Genomic DNA, 16,870 nt, shown 5'->3' with positions numbered 1-16,870 from the left:
CCAGGCTGGACAGAGCCTTCGGTGACATGGTGTAGTGTGAGCTGTCCCTGTCCATGTCATGGGGTTGGAAATAGATAATCTTAAGGTCTTTCCAACCCAGCCATTCCATTATTCTATGATTCTATGATTATCAGTACCACCCTATTGACCACTTAATAGAGGCAGGAGGTACAAATATGTGCCGTGAATAGCAAATGAAATAGTTCTGGAGGGCCTGGAATCTGTCAGATCAGGTTAATTCAGAGATACTTTCTGAAGCAAAAGAGAGAGATTAGTGTTAATTCATAGGCAAACAAGTATCTGTCCTATAGTCACCGGGACTTAATGTATGGTTGCCACAGGTAACATTTAATCATCACATTGTCTTTTTCCCTCCCTCACTCCAACAGCAATGTATTAGTGAAGTGTATTTGGGAAAAGCCACACTGTAGATCAGCCTTTTCCAGTTTCTTCTTAATGTCTGTTGTAATAAGATATATTTCCCAGAAATGCAGGACAATTCATTTCATTGTTAAAATCAGTTTTCCATAAAAATCAGAAATGTCCATCTGGATTATCATTGAGCCTTCCATTAGAGAAGGTATTTACATGTACTTTGGAACTTGATGATCTTCAGGTCCTTTCCAACCCTAATATTCTATGATTCTATGATTTTATTATTGTTCTTCCCTGTTTACAAAGTATTGCATAGTTATGTTTTATTCATTGATCGTAATAGTAGTAACAATTATGACACCTGCTACTTAAACAGACTTCAGCAACACCTTAGAGTTTTATGTCACAAAATGACAAACTCACAGGACAGCTGTCCCAGGCTGAGAAAGCCCTATCCCTCAGCCTTTCCTCTTGGGGCAACTGCTCCAGCCCTGACCATCACAGTGGCCTCAGGCTGAACTCAGTACAGTTTACTGATGGCTTTCCTGAACTGGGAAGCGCAGAACTGGACACAGCATCTAGATGTGGTCTTATGCGAGATGAGTACAGCGGGATATTTAATACCTTACTGCTACTGATGGGCCGAGCTCATACAGTCCAGGGTGCCATTTGCCCTTGTGAAAGTACTAATAAATCAAATACCAAATTGGAAGGAACCTATTTTATAGTGACTCTGTGCTTATGTATGTACATAATTTTGAAATAATTTCAGTGCTCTTAAGCATGAGAAAATGCTTTGGTGAATCATTTCTCATAGTATTTCTTCTTTTCAGGATCAAATTGACTAAGTACAGTAATTGAAAAGTACAAAAATTGAACTATTACTAGCACTTTATAGAAATATTTCATTCAAAGCAAATTTTAGGGCACGGGTTTACCTGACTCTTAATGTCATAAGAATCTTTCTTATAATCTCAGCCACTTCCATCTGGAATTTTCAGTAATTATACCTATTCCTCTTATTTCAGTAAAATCTTTTCAAAATTAGGCTTGTGGGTGGAAATCCCTTGTAAATCTTGCGACTTAGATTCAGGGAGGTTGACTATCCAAAAAATATGCTTAAAATTATTTTTAGAACTCTAGTGTCATATTTTGGGGTGGATAACTGAAATTTGTTTGTGGTGTTTGCATTTATCAGAAACATCCATTTTTCCTCTGGATTTTTTCTATTAAAAACAATATTATATTATAGTTGCACATATTTTCTGGAGGTACTTTAGAAGGTAACAGTAAAACTCCCTGAAGATTCATGCCTTTATCATACTCTAGCTTGAGGCCAGACGGAATGTTTTCTTATAATTTTTCCTCCTATGTACAAGATGCATTTTTTGGAACTAAATATGAAAACAAAAAAACAGAAAAAAATCTGTCCTGTGCTTCAGTGACTGCCTAATTAAAGACAGCATTATCAGGCATATGCATAAAGTGACTTAGCTCTATGACACATGAATGCTTTTTTTCTGGCATTTTATAAAATCTTAGTAATCATTTCTGCAAAGTTCACATTCTTCTATGTAAAGCAATGAACTCCCGTGTAGGTAAAATGGTACACAAGAGGCTGTTTTGGTCAAGGCTGCAACTTCATTTGTGTTTTTAGAATACTGTGTGTGAAAAGACCTTACCTGGGATCCCTTGCATTATTGCCGGGCTAGACCACTGATAACCTAAAAACCCTCATTTTCAAACAACATGATTTATTAAGTAGTTGGGATGCAGGTCTAGACACTCCAGATGACCCTGATTAGCACAGACTAGAAAGCTAGGAATAGGGGTGTAAAATACTATAAAAACATATAAGAATACATACAGAACTGAATATAATAGTGTGAAGGAGCATGTGTGTATATACATACTACTTTTAATAAGCTCCCTTCTTGCTTCCTCCTGTCATAACTAAGCATAGCACTGGTGCATCAGAGAGATGTTCATAAAATTTTATGCAACCTAACCTTTATAGAGGAGGTTTCTTAGGCAAAAAATCTGCACATATCCCAGGAAATATCTTTGTTTACCTGACCTTTGAAAACCAGTCCAAAACAGTTCCTCTGTGGATTTTTAGAAAGTGCCAGTTAGAAAAGAGTGAACAATCTGCAAAAGAGTAGGTTCTTAAAATGGAGGCTTTTCTTATCTCTGATACACAGCTGTCTCACTGTTAACTATGACTTCGTAACTTGGTTAGCACCCACTGGCCTATAAATTTGCTTTTTTCCTTGCTCAACACACTTCACGCTTTTTGCACCAGAGGAAGTTCATCCGCACTCTACTTTCTTGCACCTTTGCTACAAAAAGGATTTCTGGATAAGTTTAGATGGGAAAATATTTTTTATGACTCTCCATTGACAATATAGCCAAACAAAATTACACTATTTGCTAATGTTAAGGTACAGACAATTCTGTGATAATTTACAGCTTGAATGCGTCTATAATGTAAAAGTGATAACATATGTAGTTAACAAATACACTGTATATCGCATATATATGTATATAGGTAGATAATAGACAGAAATACAAAGTCACCTTTTGTTGGTGTTTGCTTTTCATATCTCTCCAGCTTCTGTTTGGGAATTTCTGAAAACAATGCAATGTAAATTTAGCAATATTATAATAAGCTTCACACACAACATATCAGACGCATTTTCATGATAAAAAACACCTACATTCTTTAAATATTATAGGAGAGTAATGTCTTTATCATCTGCATATTCAGAATTATACACAATATAGTTCAATTTTATATACATATGCATATATGGACAAAAAATAGTAACATTAAATGACTTAATAATTACTTTGGATTTAACTGAGCAATTTTAAAGTCAAAAATACATTTTGCTGGTCTGCAACAGCTATACAGTAACATGTGTTGGTCATGAATCAGAAAAACTCATGGTTTTACTAAACATATTTTTAATGTGTCTTGAGTTACCAGTATTTTATGTTTTCCAAATTACCTTCAAAAGGAAAAAAATGTTCTTTTTACTGCATTTACTAAATTTTTTAGAGCTCACTTGCTGAACTGATAACTCCAGCACACAAGAAGCGATTCAATACTGTATACAGATTACAGAAATAAAAGTTCCCAGGTTAGGGATCATTGTCTTGGAGAATGATTCATTTGCTATATACCAAAGCATTGAGTACTGTATTTTTAGAAGAGGAAGTGGAACAGTATTTACCTTCTTTTGCTACACTATCTCTTTTAAACAAAATTCCTCACTTATGCTATTGATATTAAATTACTGCTATATACCTCTGACACTAATTTATTTCCTACTGCCCCAAACAAAAGGATAACATTGAAAATGCAAAGTGTTGAATCTGAGAAAAAAACAAACCAGAATTAAGTCAAGATTGCATAGCACTGTTTGCATACAGTGGTAGAAATTTAAAGGCCGTTTATTACTGGTGTTCAGTAAAGTTATTAAGACTATACAGAGTGCCAGGTTTATGTTATTATGCATATATTTCCTGCAGTAGGAAACTGGTATAAAATACTGGATCAAATTCATCTTTGACAAAAGCACATTACAATCTCACAGACTCTGTGGGAGATGCTTCTGTAGTTTAGGGTTAGATTTGGCCTGTAGTGTCTAATTAACAAGGAACACTGACCCCAAAATTAATCCAACAAAGAAAATATTGTGCATACTACAACTCAACTCTAAAGAGCTATTTTAATGTCTTTTGAAGAAAACTGAAATTTTCCACTTATACCCTTAGTTCTTTCTTCAGGTTGTAACAGCATGCACGTTGCCAAAGAGGTCCAGGCAATGGTAATTTTGCTTCCCACGATTTTGATCTTAGTATAGGTTCTTGAAAATAAATACAGAATGGTTTTATTTGATAGTATTTGCCATCTGGAATATTGATTGTGTCTTGTTTGCAGGAAAATCACCTCTTCTATGCTATCAACCTATGTTGTCTTTGGATAAAGAGAATACTATTTCACTGAGCTAAAGTGCAATATAGTCCAAAATACTGTTAGCTACTAATGTATGGCAGCAAAGTTAAGCTAATTATATGATAACATTAAGCTAAAGACTTTTGATTTAGTTTTCATCTTGTTTCTTGCAGCCTGGGTGTGTAGCTTATTTATTGTTATATAAACCACAAAGGTTGTGATTAGGAAGAAATCACGCCGTATTGTTTAACTGTATTTCATTTTAGCCTGGCTTATTTTTCTTTCTGCAACCGTATGAAGATTCTTTTTCTATCAACTGAGATAATCCAGTTTATAGAAAATCCTTTTCTGGATTTTCAGAGTTTCCCTGTCTCCTTGTCACTTCCTCTGCATTGCAACATGCAGTAGAGACATATCTCACCCAGCTCAAGAGGTCATCCTACACACAGAGGTGAATATGGCCCACTAAGTGATAAATCACATTCTTCAGGCAGTCATCTACACAGACACATATTCCTTAATTGCCTCAAGATGCCTCAACTTTTCTGAGTTCCCACACGTCCCATGTGTCTCACCACAGAAAATAGGCCCCTCTTTATTGAAAACATAAGTATAAACTTTTGTTCTTTCAAAATAAAAACAAAAGGTCTTTAAAGTTGCTAAGGGTTTAGGGAAATTCTCACTGCTAATTTGACTGCAAAATAGTATGGAGCAATGACTGTAGAGCTGGCCATTTAAATCAGTCTCACATTCTGCCAGCAGTGAAACTTACTTGACACAAATACTTCAGTAAGGTACACAAAAATGTCACTTTCTAGACAGTTGCACTGAGAATCTCATGTAAGTTGCTGCTACAATTAGAATGCTACACATCACAAAAAATCCTGTACAAGTTCTTTAAAGTGAAATACAGTGTGTATATTTATGTTTTAATATATCGCAAAGTAGGGCATCAATAAGATCTCTTCATAAACTTCCTATTATTGTTTGAGCCATCATAAAAAATTGCAGCTTGGAACACATCAGTTCTGATACATTACAAGCTAAATTTTCCCAGCACAAATAAATCTATTCTCAATATATGCTGATCTTGACCAATTTACAAGATAGAAAATAGTGACTCTTCGATAACTCTAAAATATTAAAAATAAGGAAACACATTATATTATTGGAGAGTATTTTTTTCTTTTCTGAAATTTCAATACCGTTTTCTTCATCTTTAATGACAAATAGCTTTAATTTTCTAGTAATCACATCATATCTTATTGCTAAGTTGAAGAAGTGGCTATAATACCACAGAACACTTACAGGGCCAGTTTAAAGCATGTAATTTATCTCTATCAATGTGACACATTGTTAATAAATCCCAAATATTACGGATTCGTGTTTAGAAAAATGACAGAATCAAGCAGCAGCAAGGATAATCTTTGTCACCACGGCAACCATTCCGATCCTTTACGAGATGACAGCATGGTTTATTAAATTATTGCAAGGGACTATGTATTTTAAAAGCTGTATTTCACTGTTTGTTTTCTTCAGTTATCAAGCAGACATGAAAAATAACCTTTCCCCTTGCATTCCTTCAATTTTGAATGGGTAAGTACTTTATTTCCTTAAATATGGATACTGCTTGGCACTGACTTCTCTAGACTTCAGGTCTTGTGCAGATATACAGAACATGCAGATTGATTAAATAATGCCAAGAAAGGAAGCTAGCAGTCTCCTCAGTGACCATTTCAAGATGCTGGAAGGAGATATATTTGATCATATTGTTAGCAGGCCCATATATCTATGTACTGTTGACCCAAGGCAAGCCCTCACAATCAGCTGATGATCAGTGTCACAGACAGCTTTACTGAAATAGCTGTTGAACATGCAGTTAGTGTACTAGCTTCCCCCATGCCTTACCCAGCTAATCTTCATTAACAGCAGTTCACAGTGTCTAAGGACAGCCCGACACTGGCTGCATGTTACAAAGCCCCAGCTGTGGGAAGATCAGGGTGGGAGAAAGAGAAAAAAATTACAGTTCCCTGAATCTGTGAGTTAATGATGCAGCACTGTGCAGGTTTACATCAGTGTGAAGGAAGAGCACAGCCCCTCATAATATGGCATGAGGTTCCTGCTTCCTGGAACAGTTCCCTTCTTCATCTGTTCTTGTGTTTTTGATTTTGATTTTTTGTTATTTCCTTTTTTGGTATAATAAAATATATGGCCTTATTCTTAGCCATTTAAATTGTATAGTGTTATGATAGCATCTATAGGACTCAGCCTACATAAATTGTTTTTGGTACCACATGGACTTATAACGATATAATATCCTATCTCCTTAACACAGGAGTTGAAACTTTAAGAGGAGTACATTTCTTCTCTTACTGGGAAAGCACAGCCCTGCATCTTGCTTCATTAGAGGATGAAGTGGTGTGTAGCGATCTGGCATTGCTAAAACAGCTCCTAGACCTCACCCTCTGCTGAGTTATCATCTTAATGGTGAAATATAACAAAATATATAGAAACAACACCCCCCAGAACCCCCCACAACAACAAAACAAAACAAAACCAAAAAAAAAAAAAAAAAAAAGACCACAACAGCCAAACAACAAACCAAACAAAAAGTGTCAAGGGTATGAAAGGCAAAGTGAGAAAACAAAAGGATTATTGCCCCCATCTGAAACTCAAAAATGCTTTACTCAAGATAACACAAAAAGCCAGCAAAGGAACTGGGAATTTAACTCTGATTCTTGAAATTCAATATTATCCCCTTATTCTTAAAGCCATCCTGTTTCTACTTAAATACTGTAGTGAGAATAGAATATAGGTTTTATGTATCTTTTAAAGGTATAATTGAACAGATAAAATTTCACTTGAAATTATAATACATTGTTCTAAGAAAACATTACCAGTTGGTCATCTTTTTTCATAGTCTTTTACAGGTAACACAGCAATATACATGGTCAGTGTTTTGACATTCTTTCTCTTATAAACATCGAAGTGTGAAAAGGCAAATGAGTCCTATTCAGACTCCTGGTGAGCCAGAGGTTAATAATTTGCTCCTGAACAGTTAAAACCCTTACAGCTATTACCAGCAATTTAATGGGGCTATATCCTTTTTAGTTTATCAAGACTGATTGGTAGCAGGCAGCTGATTATCCTGAAAAGTTGGTGGAAATAGATACTGAGGGCAAGGTGTGAGTGGTGTTAAAAGCTTTAGAAAATGAGAAGGATGTAATTTCTAATGTGTTTCTAGATGCTGTCTGTATGAAGAATTGTAGTCAACTCTCCTGCTGCTGGTATCCTCTGGAGAAATTTGCAATTGTGCAGCTGATGTGTATGTTGAATCTAGATAACACCAACTGGTGAAGATGACAGCTATCCTGTGGGGCTAGGAAGAGAATAAAGGAAGTTGTACATTAGAGCAACTTCTAGCTATCTAGTAAAATATTGTGTTGCTGTACTCTAGAAGGAAAAAAGAAAACACCCAAGTTTTGCAACAGAAAAAAAAAACATGGGAGGAAAAAAAAAAAACACCCCAAAAACCCCACCAACCCAAAAAGAACAGGCGATATTTAACTGGGGAATTAGATTGCTATATTATGCCTATATCCAGGAGCAAAAGACAGTGTAACAGAAGGATTTAGGTACAGCATTCAGTGTTGGAAACTGAGTGACACATACGGCTAATTTAGGTGACTTCCCTACTAGCTTGCTGGCAGCAGAGTCTTATCCCCAGTGTCTTCTTAGATCTTGCCGGTTTTGAGGATTCATAACAACTTCACACGGGGGTGCAGAACAACTTTTCCTAAAGTCATGTGTCATACGATCTTTCATGAAAACCTTACAGGAAAAGAATTGCCTCTTACCAAAGAAAATGCTGAACAGTTTGTGTGCTCATCCACTGTGTGAGATAATGGGCCACAGTGCCTCTTAAATATGATTTCAAAATTATCTATCCGTCTCTTTGGAAATCACAACTACAATTTAAAGTGAGAATGTAGGTTTCTTTTTTCTTTTCTTTTTCTTTCAAATTTTGCCAAATTATACAGTGTTTCTTTCATCTGCTCTATAAGACTGCTTTTGACAGAGATCACAGAATACTATTTCTCATTCTTCTTGGCGCAAAGCACTCCACTATGCTGTATATTTACCTCAAACAACATGTTGTTCCAAACTGAAAGGTTGCTGTGAAGTGATATTGGTTTTCCTAAACTTGTTCAGCAAAAGTTCAGCTACTCCACCTTAGCTGTCTTTATTCCCTCCACTTGATACTTTCTTTGACATCCTTAAACAGCTATCAGAGATAATAGAGAACATGACCTTCAAATTTTTCTGGACAATTTACTTATCTTTAGCAGCATAAAGCAACCAAGTAGGTTTTATGTTCCCTCAAGAATGCAGGGATTTAACATGGCCTTCTAGATATATGTTAAGCTTTCTTTGTAAAGCCAGAAGAGGACAAAAATGATTAGATTCTAGTTCAACAAATGTTCAATTGTTCCCATACTATTGTATTTTCATTAGTCTATAATAAAAATTCACTGTAGATGACCTGCTGGCATCATCATCAATGCTGAGACGTGCTTTATTCCAGTGTGGTGTGGTGTTATTTTTATTTTTACAAGACATACATCAAAAGAGATGCATTACAAGGAAGATATTTTCAGAACAGTCTGCATGTTATTTTCATAACAGCAAAACATCCCAGCCCCTGTAAAGATTTTATTACAAACCAGTCTTTCATAATCTCCAACTTTCTAAACTGAACTTATTCCACTCCTTTTCTCATTATGTTAAAGACAATTAAATATATACATACTTTTCTTTATTTCTATGTTTGAAATAACATTCCTCTTATTATAGAATAAAATAGCTCTAGCAATTAATGGTGAGTAGGCATATATAATTAACTATATATTTATTATTTTATCACAAAATTACTGATTGTCGTGATTTCCCTTTGTTGTGTCATTGTGTCATTGACCTTCTGCCTTTGTTTTTATATGTTTAGGAATTTTGTGTATCTACTAAATCTGCTTAAAAACTTAATCCCATGAAATCTTTCAATACAGAGTTGTCTTTTAGCAAAGTAGAAAAATATTTATTTTTCCTGAAAATCTGAGAGGAGAAGGAAAGTATGAAGGAATTAAAAGTGGAAGATATTAAACGGTTTTCAACTCTAAGCAATTTTTACATGGCAGTAATTTTTATTCCAAGTATATAAATATGTTATAAATGTTTTCTCATTCCCAGACTGCAGTTCTGTACCTTGGTTCTGAAATGTAAAAAGAATGCTAATTGCAAAAATTAACCACAAACCTCTTAACCCAAACAAATCAGAGATAAGAGCCACGTGATCAAACCCAGGCTTTTCTTTTCCTTCTGTGGAAAGTCAAATTGTCTTGAAATGTTTCTTTGTATGGATTCCAGCCTGCAAAGATGTTATTGGACCAGTTTTAAATGATGTTTTTCATAACCAATTTTATCAGAGTCTGCATTAGCTGAATGTTATTTTGTGCCCCAAAAAATGCAGACAAAACTTGTAGACTCTGAGTAAAATGATATATACAGTAATACATAAAATTGCTAATCTTGATTAGCATCAAAAACGCGTTTCCCCATATAAATCTATTCAGTAGGGGTGTTTTTGTGGAAAGAGGGAAAAAAAAGAAAAAGAAAAAATCACAAGACTAACCACAGTTCCTTTGCTCAGCTTTAAAAGTTAACTCTGCAGATCCCACCTTAATGAATTGGTCTTCAAATGCATATTCCTCTATAAACTCAATCACTTCTAGAGCCAGCTGGGGTTTTTTGAGTGTTTTTGGGGGGGCTTTTTTTAGGCATCTGGCATGCAGAGATACTGTTTTTGTGGGTCGTGAGCATGGGGCTTCACTTTTCATATCCTCTCCTTGGCACAGCAGTTGCTGTGAGGGGATATGAGTTCACTCAGAAACATTGAGGACCTCCTGTTTTGGTGCTGTGGATTTAACTAGTTTTGGAAGGCCCCCTCACTTCCCAGTTCAGGTATTTACCCTGTCTCAGGCACACCAGGCTCCCAGCCAGGCAGGCATCTTCTCTGAGAGTCAGAGAACGCTTTCAAACTCCTCAGCGCTTCATTGCTGGGTCACAAATGTTTTCCACAAAGGTAACATGGATAGTTTTGCTTAGTGTTTTCCCTGATTTAAGAGGGTAGATTAAACAGCTGCAAGCCTTTGTGCTGCTAAACTTCCCAGGATTTCTACTAGCCTTATGGCTCAAAATTCTGTATCTTTTGAAAGGTAGCTGGCAAGTCTGGACTAAAATGTTTCGACTCAAACTGAAACCTTCTCACTGTTCTTCAGTAGCAAAAGAACTGTAAGTGAACAACCCTGTTCCCTAGTGGCATATAGTTTTGTTTCATCTGGATAATATGGAAGATAGTTTCTTCCCATTATAAAATGCTGATTTTTCATGTGTATGCTATTATTGTATCGGTCAGAGTAAGTAAAATAAGATGAGATTGTTAAAAGAACATTAATAACAGAAATGGATGCCACAAAAACGCAAAAAAGTACATATCTGGAATGCAGTTTAACATCTGAGAATTGAACCAATCAACGATTTTCATCTTTTAACACAGGGTGTACTTTACACAAAGATATGCAAAATGCTTTGTAGTAAAGTGTAGCCTAGGGAGACAGTGAAAGCCTTTTAGAGAGACCTATTATAGCAACTCATATACAGAAAAGTGAACATTACCATATGGCAACGTAAAAGAAACTGAATTCAGAAGGCATTGCCAGTGCAAATAGATACATACTTTAGGGGTGAATGGAACTGCACAGTTAATTTCTAAGACACATATAACAACCATATTGGCAACTAAGTTTTGAGGTTTGGTATTCTGAACTTCCTTGTCAATTTTTTGTTTGAAAACTGGTTTATGAATATGAATATTACTTCCAGAAAGCCCACTTGTTTTATTTTTCCAGATTTCTTACTGTATAGCAAAAAGTCTTCTAAATTATAAAACCAATATTCTAATTTCAGTATTCTGCCCAGAAATATAGTTACCATTTTAGCTAGCAATGTGAATTTTTCCAGATATTCTTCTGAGATCAGCAGTAAGAAATATTTATTTGTAGCTTATAGTTATTTTAAACTTTAGAAAACCCTTGTAGCAAAGAATTTTATATGTAAGAATCTGGACTTCTGTCCCATCCACTGGGTGAGCTTGACTTTTGGTCTGATCCTACATAACTGTTCTTATGTACTTAATAGATAGAAACAATCTGACACACATTATGAATTGCAGGACCTTAAATATTTTTATGTTTTTAACTACCCCATCTGAATACCCAAGCCAGTTCTTTTCCGGCATTTATAGGCTAAAAAACATTTTCAAACCCAGTTTAGCATCTAGGCTATCTAAGCAGATGGCTCCTACCTCTCCCCTTTCCCAGGCAAAGCTTTCATTGAAGTCTGTTTGATTACTCTTAAAAGGAGACGTGAGAAATTATCTGGTCTCAGAATCTTTCCTTTTGGGAGCATTTTGGTGGTTGCAGTTAGTGCAGATTAATATCCAGATCTGAACAAATAAATAGTTTGTGCTGTTGTGCTGAATAAATAGAAGACTGAAAACAGAAAAATAAGGTGATTTGCTGAACAGTTTATTTATAATTAAAAGTTCTTGCAAGCTTTAACTGATGTTTCTGGGGTTTTGTGGTTTCTTGTTTTAATCTATGATTTTTTAAGCTGCATTGTTCTAAAAAAAATAATTTAGAGCCAAGAAAAAAAAAAGAAGGATCATTTCATAGAACTATTTAATACATTTTTCTACCTTATACATAACCAAATTCACAGAAATTTAGCAATCCATCTCTCCTTCAAGGAAATACTTTCTTTTTATTTTTGATATAGAAGAATCTTATGCCAATAAAAAACTATTTGGTAATACAGACATGGTTAACAGTATCCTGAAGGTGGCTAATTTCTTACTGTGTTTTCTAAGTTAATTGTATTTATTGAAATGAAAATTACTCACATAGTGACCTACTCGTGTGTGTATGAAAGGAAGTGCAAGAGAGAGAAAGACATAGGATTTAATCCAAGCAAAAATATAAAATCAAGGAAGGATGTCTTATGACAACAATTTCTTAATCTTTGAAGTATAGAGTAAAAAAAAACAAATAATTCTGATCTTAGAATATTTTCCAAAGGTTTCCAGCAATTTATTCATAAGACCACATATTAGATTCATGTTTCCCAGCCAGAATGCATTGACTTTAACATGCAAAACCCCCCACTGTTAATGTGTGCAGGTTTTTTCAGGTGTATCCTGGCTACCTAAATGAGGAATCCATGTTCAGATTTTAAATTGTCAGATACCCATATGTAAACTGAAGTTCCAGAATAGTTTAATAATCTCATTATTAGCCATGGATGACAATGCTGAAGTGTCTGCACTTGCTTATATTTTACGATCATTATTTCTAATTTTGTACACCAGGTTCCTTAACTCTTTCACAAACTTGCCACTGATATCAGTAATGTCCATCAAAAAAAAAAAAATATCTTTTTTGTATAAAAATAATTTTTAGTAAAAAGGACCAAAATATAAGGAAACAAACAGCTGTCAAATAACTGAATTTGTCTCTAAACATAAAACTAACCCTGAAAAAAAATGAACTAGACTGTCAGTCATAAAAATTGTTATAGAAAGAAATAAAGCCAACAGCTTATTAAGCCTGCAAGAAACAGTTATTAGGCTTCTCAATATCTTTTGTGAAAATGCTTTGTAGTTTTAGCATGTTAAGAATGCCCACTGTTAAAGACTGCAAAGTCCTCTACGGGATATTCTTTTACTACCTTCACCAAAGAGCACTTTTTTTTTTCTTCAGACAATATCAGATGTTCAGACTTTTCTAACTATTAAAGATAAATATTAGTGATAAGACTTGGACAAGCAAAAATAATTGCAATAAAAAAGGCACTAGAGAGGAATTTTCATCCTTGCAGAAGGATTCTGAAACTGATATTAGTCCTGTTGAATGTGCAAGCCTATTGTCATTACTTGTACTTTTATTATCTTTGCTTTCAATTTACATCTCTAGGAAGGTGATCTTTGCTTTCCCTGGGTTTGTAATTATCATTACACTTCCTTCATCCCTCTAGTGTCCGTACTACTCCCCTTGAAGTTTTTCCAATATGTAGGTGTATTGTGTCTTCTTTATTTTTCAGTTACTATATTCAATTGTGAAGTAAATTTTGTGCTAACATTTTAGCATTCATAATATCTCCTAGTCAGCAAAGCAGAAGAGTGAAGTCTTGTCCATACACCAAAACTAGCCATGGAGATTTTTCAAAAACTTTCATCCTATTCATGGGTACCACAGTAACTGTGTATTGGATCCAATACAAATACTTAAAAATCAGGCACAGCAACTATAATGTACATTTCCAGAGTGAAATTTGAGAGATGATTTCTGTAAATGAGTGCAAGCCATTAAACTGTTCATCTTCTGGAGAGAGCCCTAGTGTTCTGGACAGTCTGGGTAATCTTTTTTGCTTAGGATATTCAAATGCTACCAGCATGTCCTCTTGCACAAGCTTGTCTGAGCCTTCATCCCCCAGGACTGCCTTCTGCACCCTATGAGCTTCAGCCCTGGGAGTTAACCTCACTGTGCCTAAGCAGAAAAGCTGTTGACTAGGCTTTATCACAGAGTTCTCCGAAAACTTCTGTATAGTCTTAGACCCAGGAAATTCAGCTCCTTGTTGTTTACACAATTTTAAGAGAAGCCTGCAAAGAGAGATAGTAACAGCTCTGAGATGCTCAGAGCTGCTGGTCACTCAGCAGATATGCACAATATCTGCACTGGCATGCCTAAGGGACCGGTGGCTTCAGACCACATGCGTTGTATTTCTGTAGCCCAGAAAAAAAGTGGTGACAAAGTCACATACAATCAAGGACAAATCTTAGCTGCTAGCATGAAATGGAGACCTTCAGTTGTCTAGAGATTATAATAGGTTATTTGGGGATGTTGGTACGTAAAAGCTTGTAGTTATACCCAGAAAGGGTCTTAGACCCCTTTATTCATCAGCCCTAGTCAAGAAACAGCTTTTTGAAGAGAGGTAAGGATGGGACTCCTTGTCCCCTAAAAGATAAAGAGAAAAATTTTGAGTGCAGGTCCAGGAAGTAGAGAAACCCCCTCAAAATCTATTTTACTGCCCATGAAATACGTTTGAATTTGAGCCTTTTCACATCCATGTGGCTGAGTTACCCTGTAAGATAGTAAATCCAAACGAATTACCAGCTCTGCGTCCATTTTATTCACACCAAAGATAGAAGACTTTCTCATGCATTATATCCAGAACAGGTCTGAGAACTCTGAATACTCCGGAAAACATTTCAAGCTGGCAATTAGGTATTCAGCTTCTTGGATGGAGGACTTTTAGGCCTCAACATTCACCTTACCTCTTCCAACTGACTAATTTAAGCATTTTCCAGCTGGATTCTATTGTATTGCCTAGTGTCCCAATGCAAAGTGTAAGGTATGTCACTGATTGCCAAAGAAGCAGGCATTGCAATGCTGAACATGGTATTATCCAGAATACTTGTATGGATTAAGTCTTCCAAGCAGTGAAGTATCCCACAGTACTTCCAGCCTGGTCAGCTACAGTGGCCCATGGTGAAGACACCTTCTGCCCATGTACCCAGCATCCCTGCCAACAATGACCTACATCTTTAGACTCTTTACACCCACTGTGAAATTAACAATGTGTTTTTCTCTTTGAGAGAGGAGACAGAGCAATGCTGAACCTTTTGTGATTCTTACTGGTGGAATAAAGAGATGGAATGTTCTCCTGCACTGTTTATAGATTGTCTTCAGCCCTAACATGAAGGGTCATCCATAGAAAGATGAATGGCCCTGGTCTTCAAGCCCATTAATTCTTTGGATTCTCTATTGAGACTGACAAAATGTTTCATTAAACAGAAGCCTGATCCAGTTCCAGTTAACTTCAGAGAAAACTGGATTGTAATCTCAGCACCAGTTGGGGTGATAGATTCTTTAGTACGGGCATTTAACTACTGATAATTTGATGGATACCAATTTCAGGTCACATACGTCTGGTTACACATCTTGCTATTATCAAGCTTTGCTTGATTTGGAGAAATAAACATACTCTTGCTTTGAAAAACTTTGCGTCCTATAACCTCAGGCTTTTTAATACATTTTCATTTTGACTTAATAGAAGTTGAGCTTAAGTTTTATGTTTCAACATAACAATTTTAATGTCTGAAAAGACGTATATTGTAAATCCTACTTGCTTTACTTGTCTGTTTTAAAAATTCAGTGATAACTAAGTGATTTTTTTCAAGAGATTCAGTAGTTCTTTTAGTTCTTATTTTAGGTTTCTGTGTTGGCACAAGGTAAAATGCTCTTACGACACTTCACCTTTATTTCTCACCAAATATCCTTTCTATATTATTATTTCTAAACATTTTTTTAATCCAGACATATACCGAACTCATATCGGCATTAATAAGAATCCCACATGCAGGGCAGGGGTATAGAAATATTCTGCAATTCTATTTTTTGGATAATGAACATTTTTCAGATTTTTTGGATAATAATGAAACAAGAATTCTCACAGAGCAGAAAACAGTACAGCTAGTATTATTACTAGAGTTTCTCATTTAACGAGTTTTTAAAAACTTACAAGGTTAGTAAACTGACATGTAACTAATGACAGGATTTATATCAGAAATATATTAGTTAATTCTTATAATGGTTGCAAAATATTTGCCCTCTAGAGTAAAACAAGTGACCAACCTTTTGTCAGGGAAGGTTCCACTTCACCTAAGACAAGAGAAAAGAACAAATGTCAGAGAACAGGTATCATCATCATTAAAAAAAAACCCACATTTTTTTTCTCATGTTGGCTCATTTTAGTAAAAAAAAAAACAACAAAACGACGAACTATTCTTTATATGATATATGACAAGCACTCTATTCTGAGATTTTGGTGTTTTCATAATGTATCTCACCAAAGAGGTTTTCCTGGGTTTAGGATAGATAAATTCAATGCGCAGTAGTAACCAAAGAAAAGTCAAAATCTGTGTTTGTGCTTCTGCATGTTAACTTGTGACTGCAATTTACAATTTGCTTGATTTTATGCATATTTCCCTGTTTTAAGGAAAGGTCCAGCCAGTGTTTCCATTTTAGCTCCAAATGATAAAATGTAGATGCAGGTTAACAAGGTTGTAAATCTAGCAGCTCTTCCAGTGAAATCCAAGGCAAAAAATCAATTTCAGTGGAAATACGAGCACTTGATTGCTGCAGTGTTTTATTCCACCTCCATGCAGGACATGAAATTTAAAGGAGTTAGCCTGAATGACTGGGGCAAGTGTGCAGCCGCCGCTGCACTGACTCCAGTGAACAGCGGGCAGGGAGTTCACATGAACTTGCTTTTTATAATATAATGCAGTAAGTTGCCTGTTGTCTTTTCACACTCCTTGAAGATACTGATGAAATTCCACAGGCTGGTAGGACTGAGGTTTTC

The 16,870-nt window shown here is 35.5% G+C and overlaps 1 protein-coding gene across 3 annotated transcripts in view; it reads right to left on the bottom strand.

Annotated features, from left to right (window-relative positions):
• The window catches only part of TRDN (triadin), a 104,205-nt gene that overhangs the window by 38,357 nt on the left and 48,978 nt on the right, over window positions 1-16,870 (bottom strand). For all 3 annotated transcript variants that reach the window (XM_061460010.1, XM_061460012.1, XM_061460011.1), the window contains 2 exons: window positions 16,141-16,167; window positions 2,953-3,003 (listed from right to left, as the gene is read on the bottom strand). In XM_061460010.1, the coding sequence (XP_061315994.1) occupies window positions 2,953-3,003; window positions 16,141-16,167 (78 nt within the window). The remainder of the gene's footprint in view (window positions 1-2,952; window positions 3,004-16,140; window positions 16,168-16,870) is intronic.

This window comes from Pezoporus flaviventris, unplaced genomic scaffold (genome assembly GCF_033815535.1).
Source record: "Pezoporus flaviventris isolate CSIRO_AGI_PZ_B2104156 unplaced genomic scaffold, CSIRO_AGI_Pfla_v1 ptg000031l, whole genome shotgun sequence".
Classification (NCBI taxonomy): domain Eukaryota; kingdom Metazoa; phylum Chordata; class Aves; order Psittaciformes; family Psittacidae; genus Pezoporus; species Pezoporus flaviventris.
This window is presented reverse-complemented; position numbering and strand designations above follow the sequence as displayed.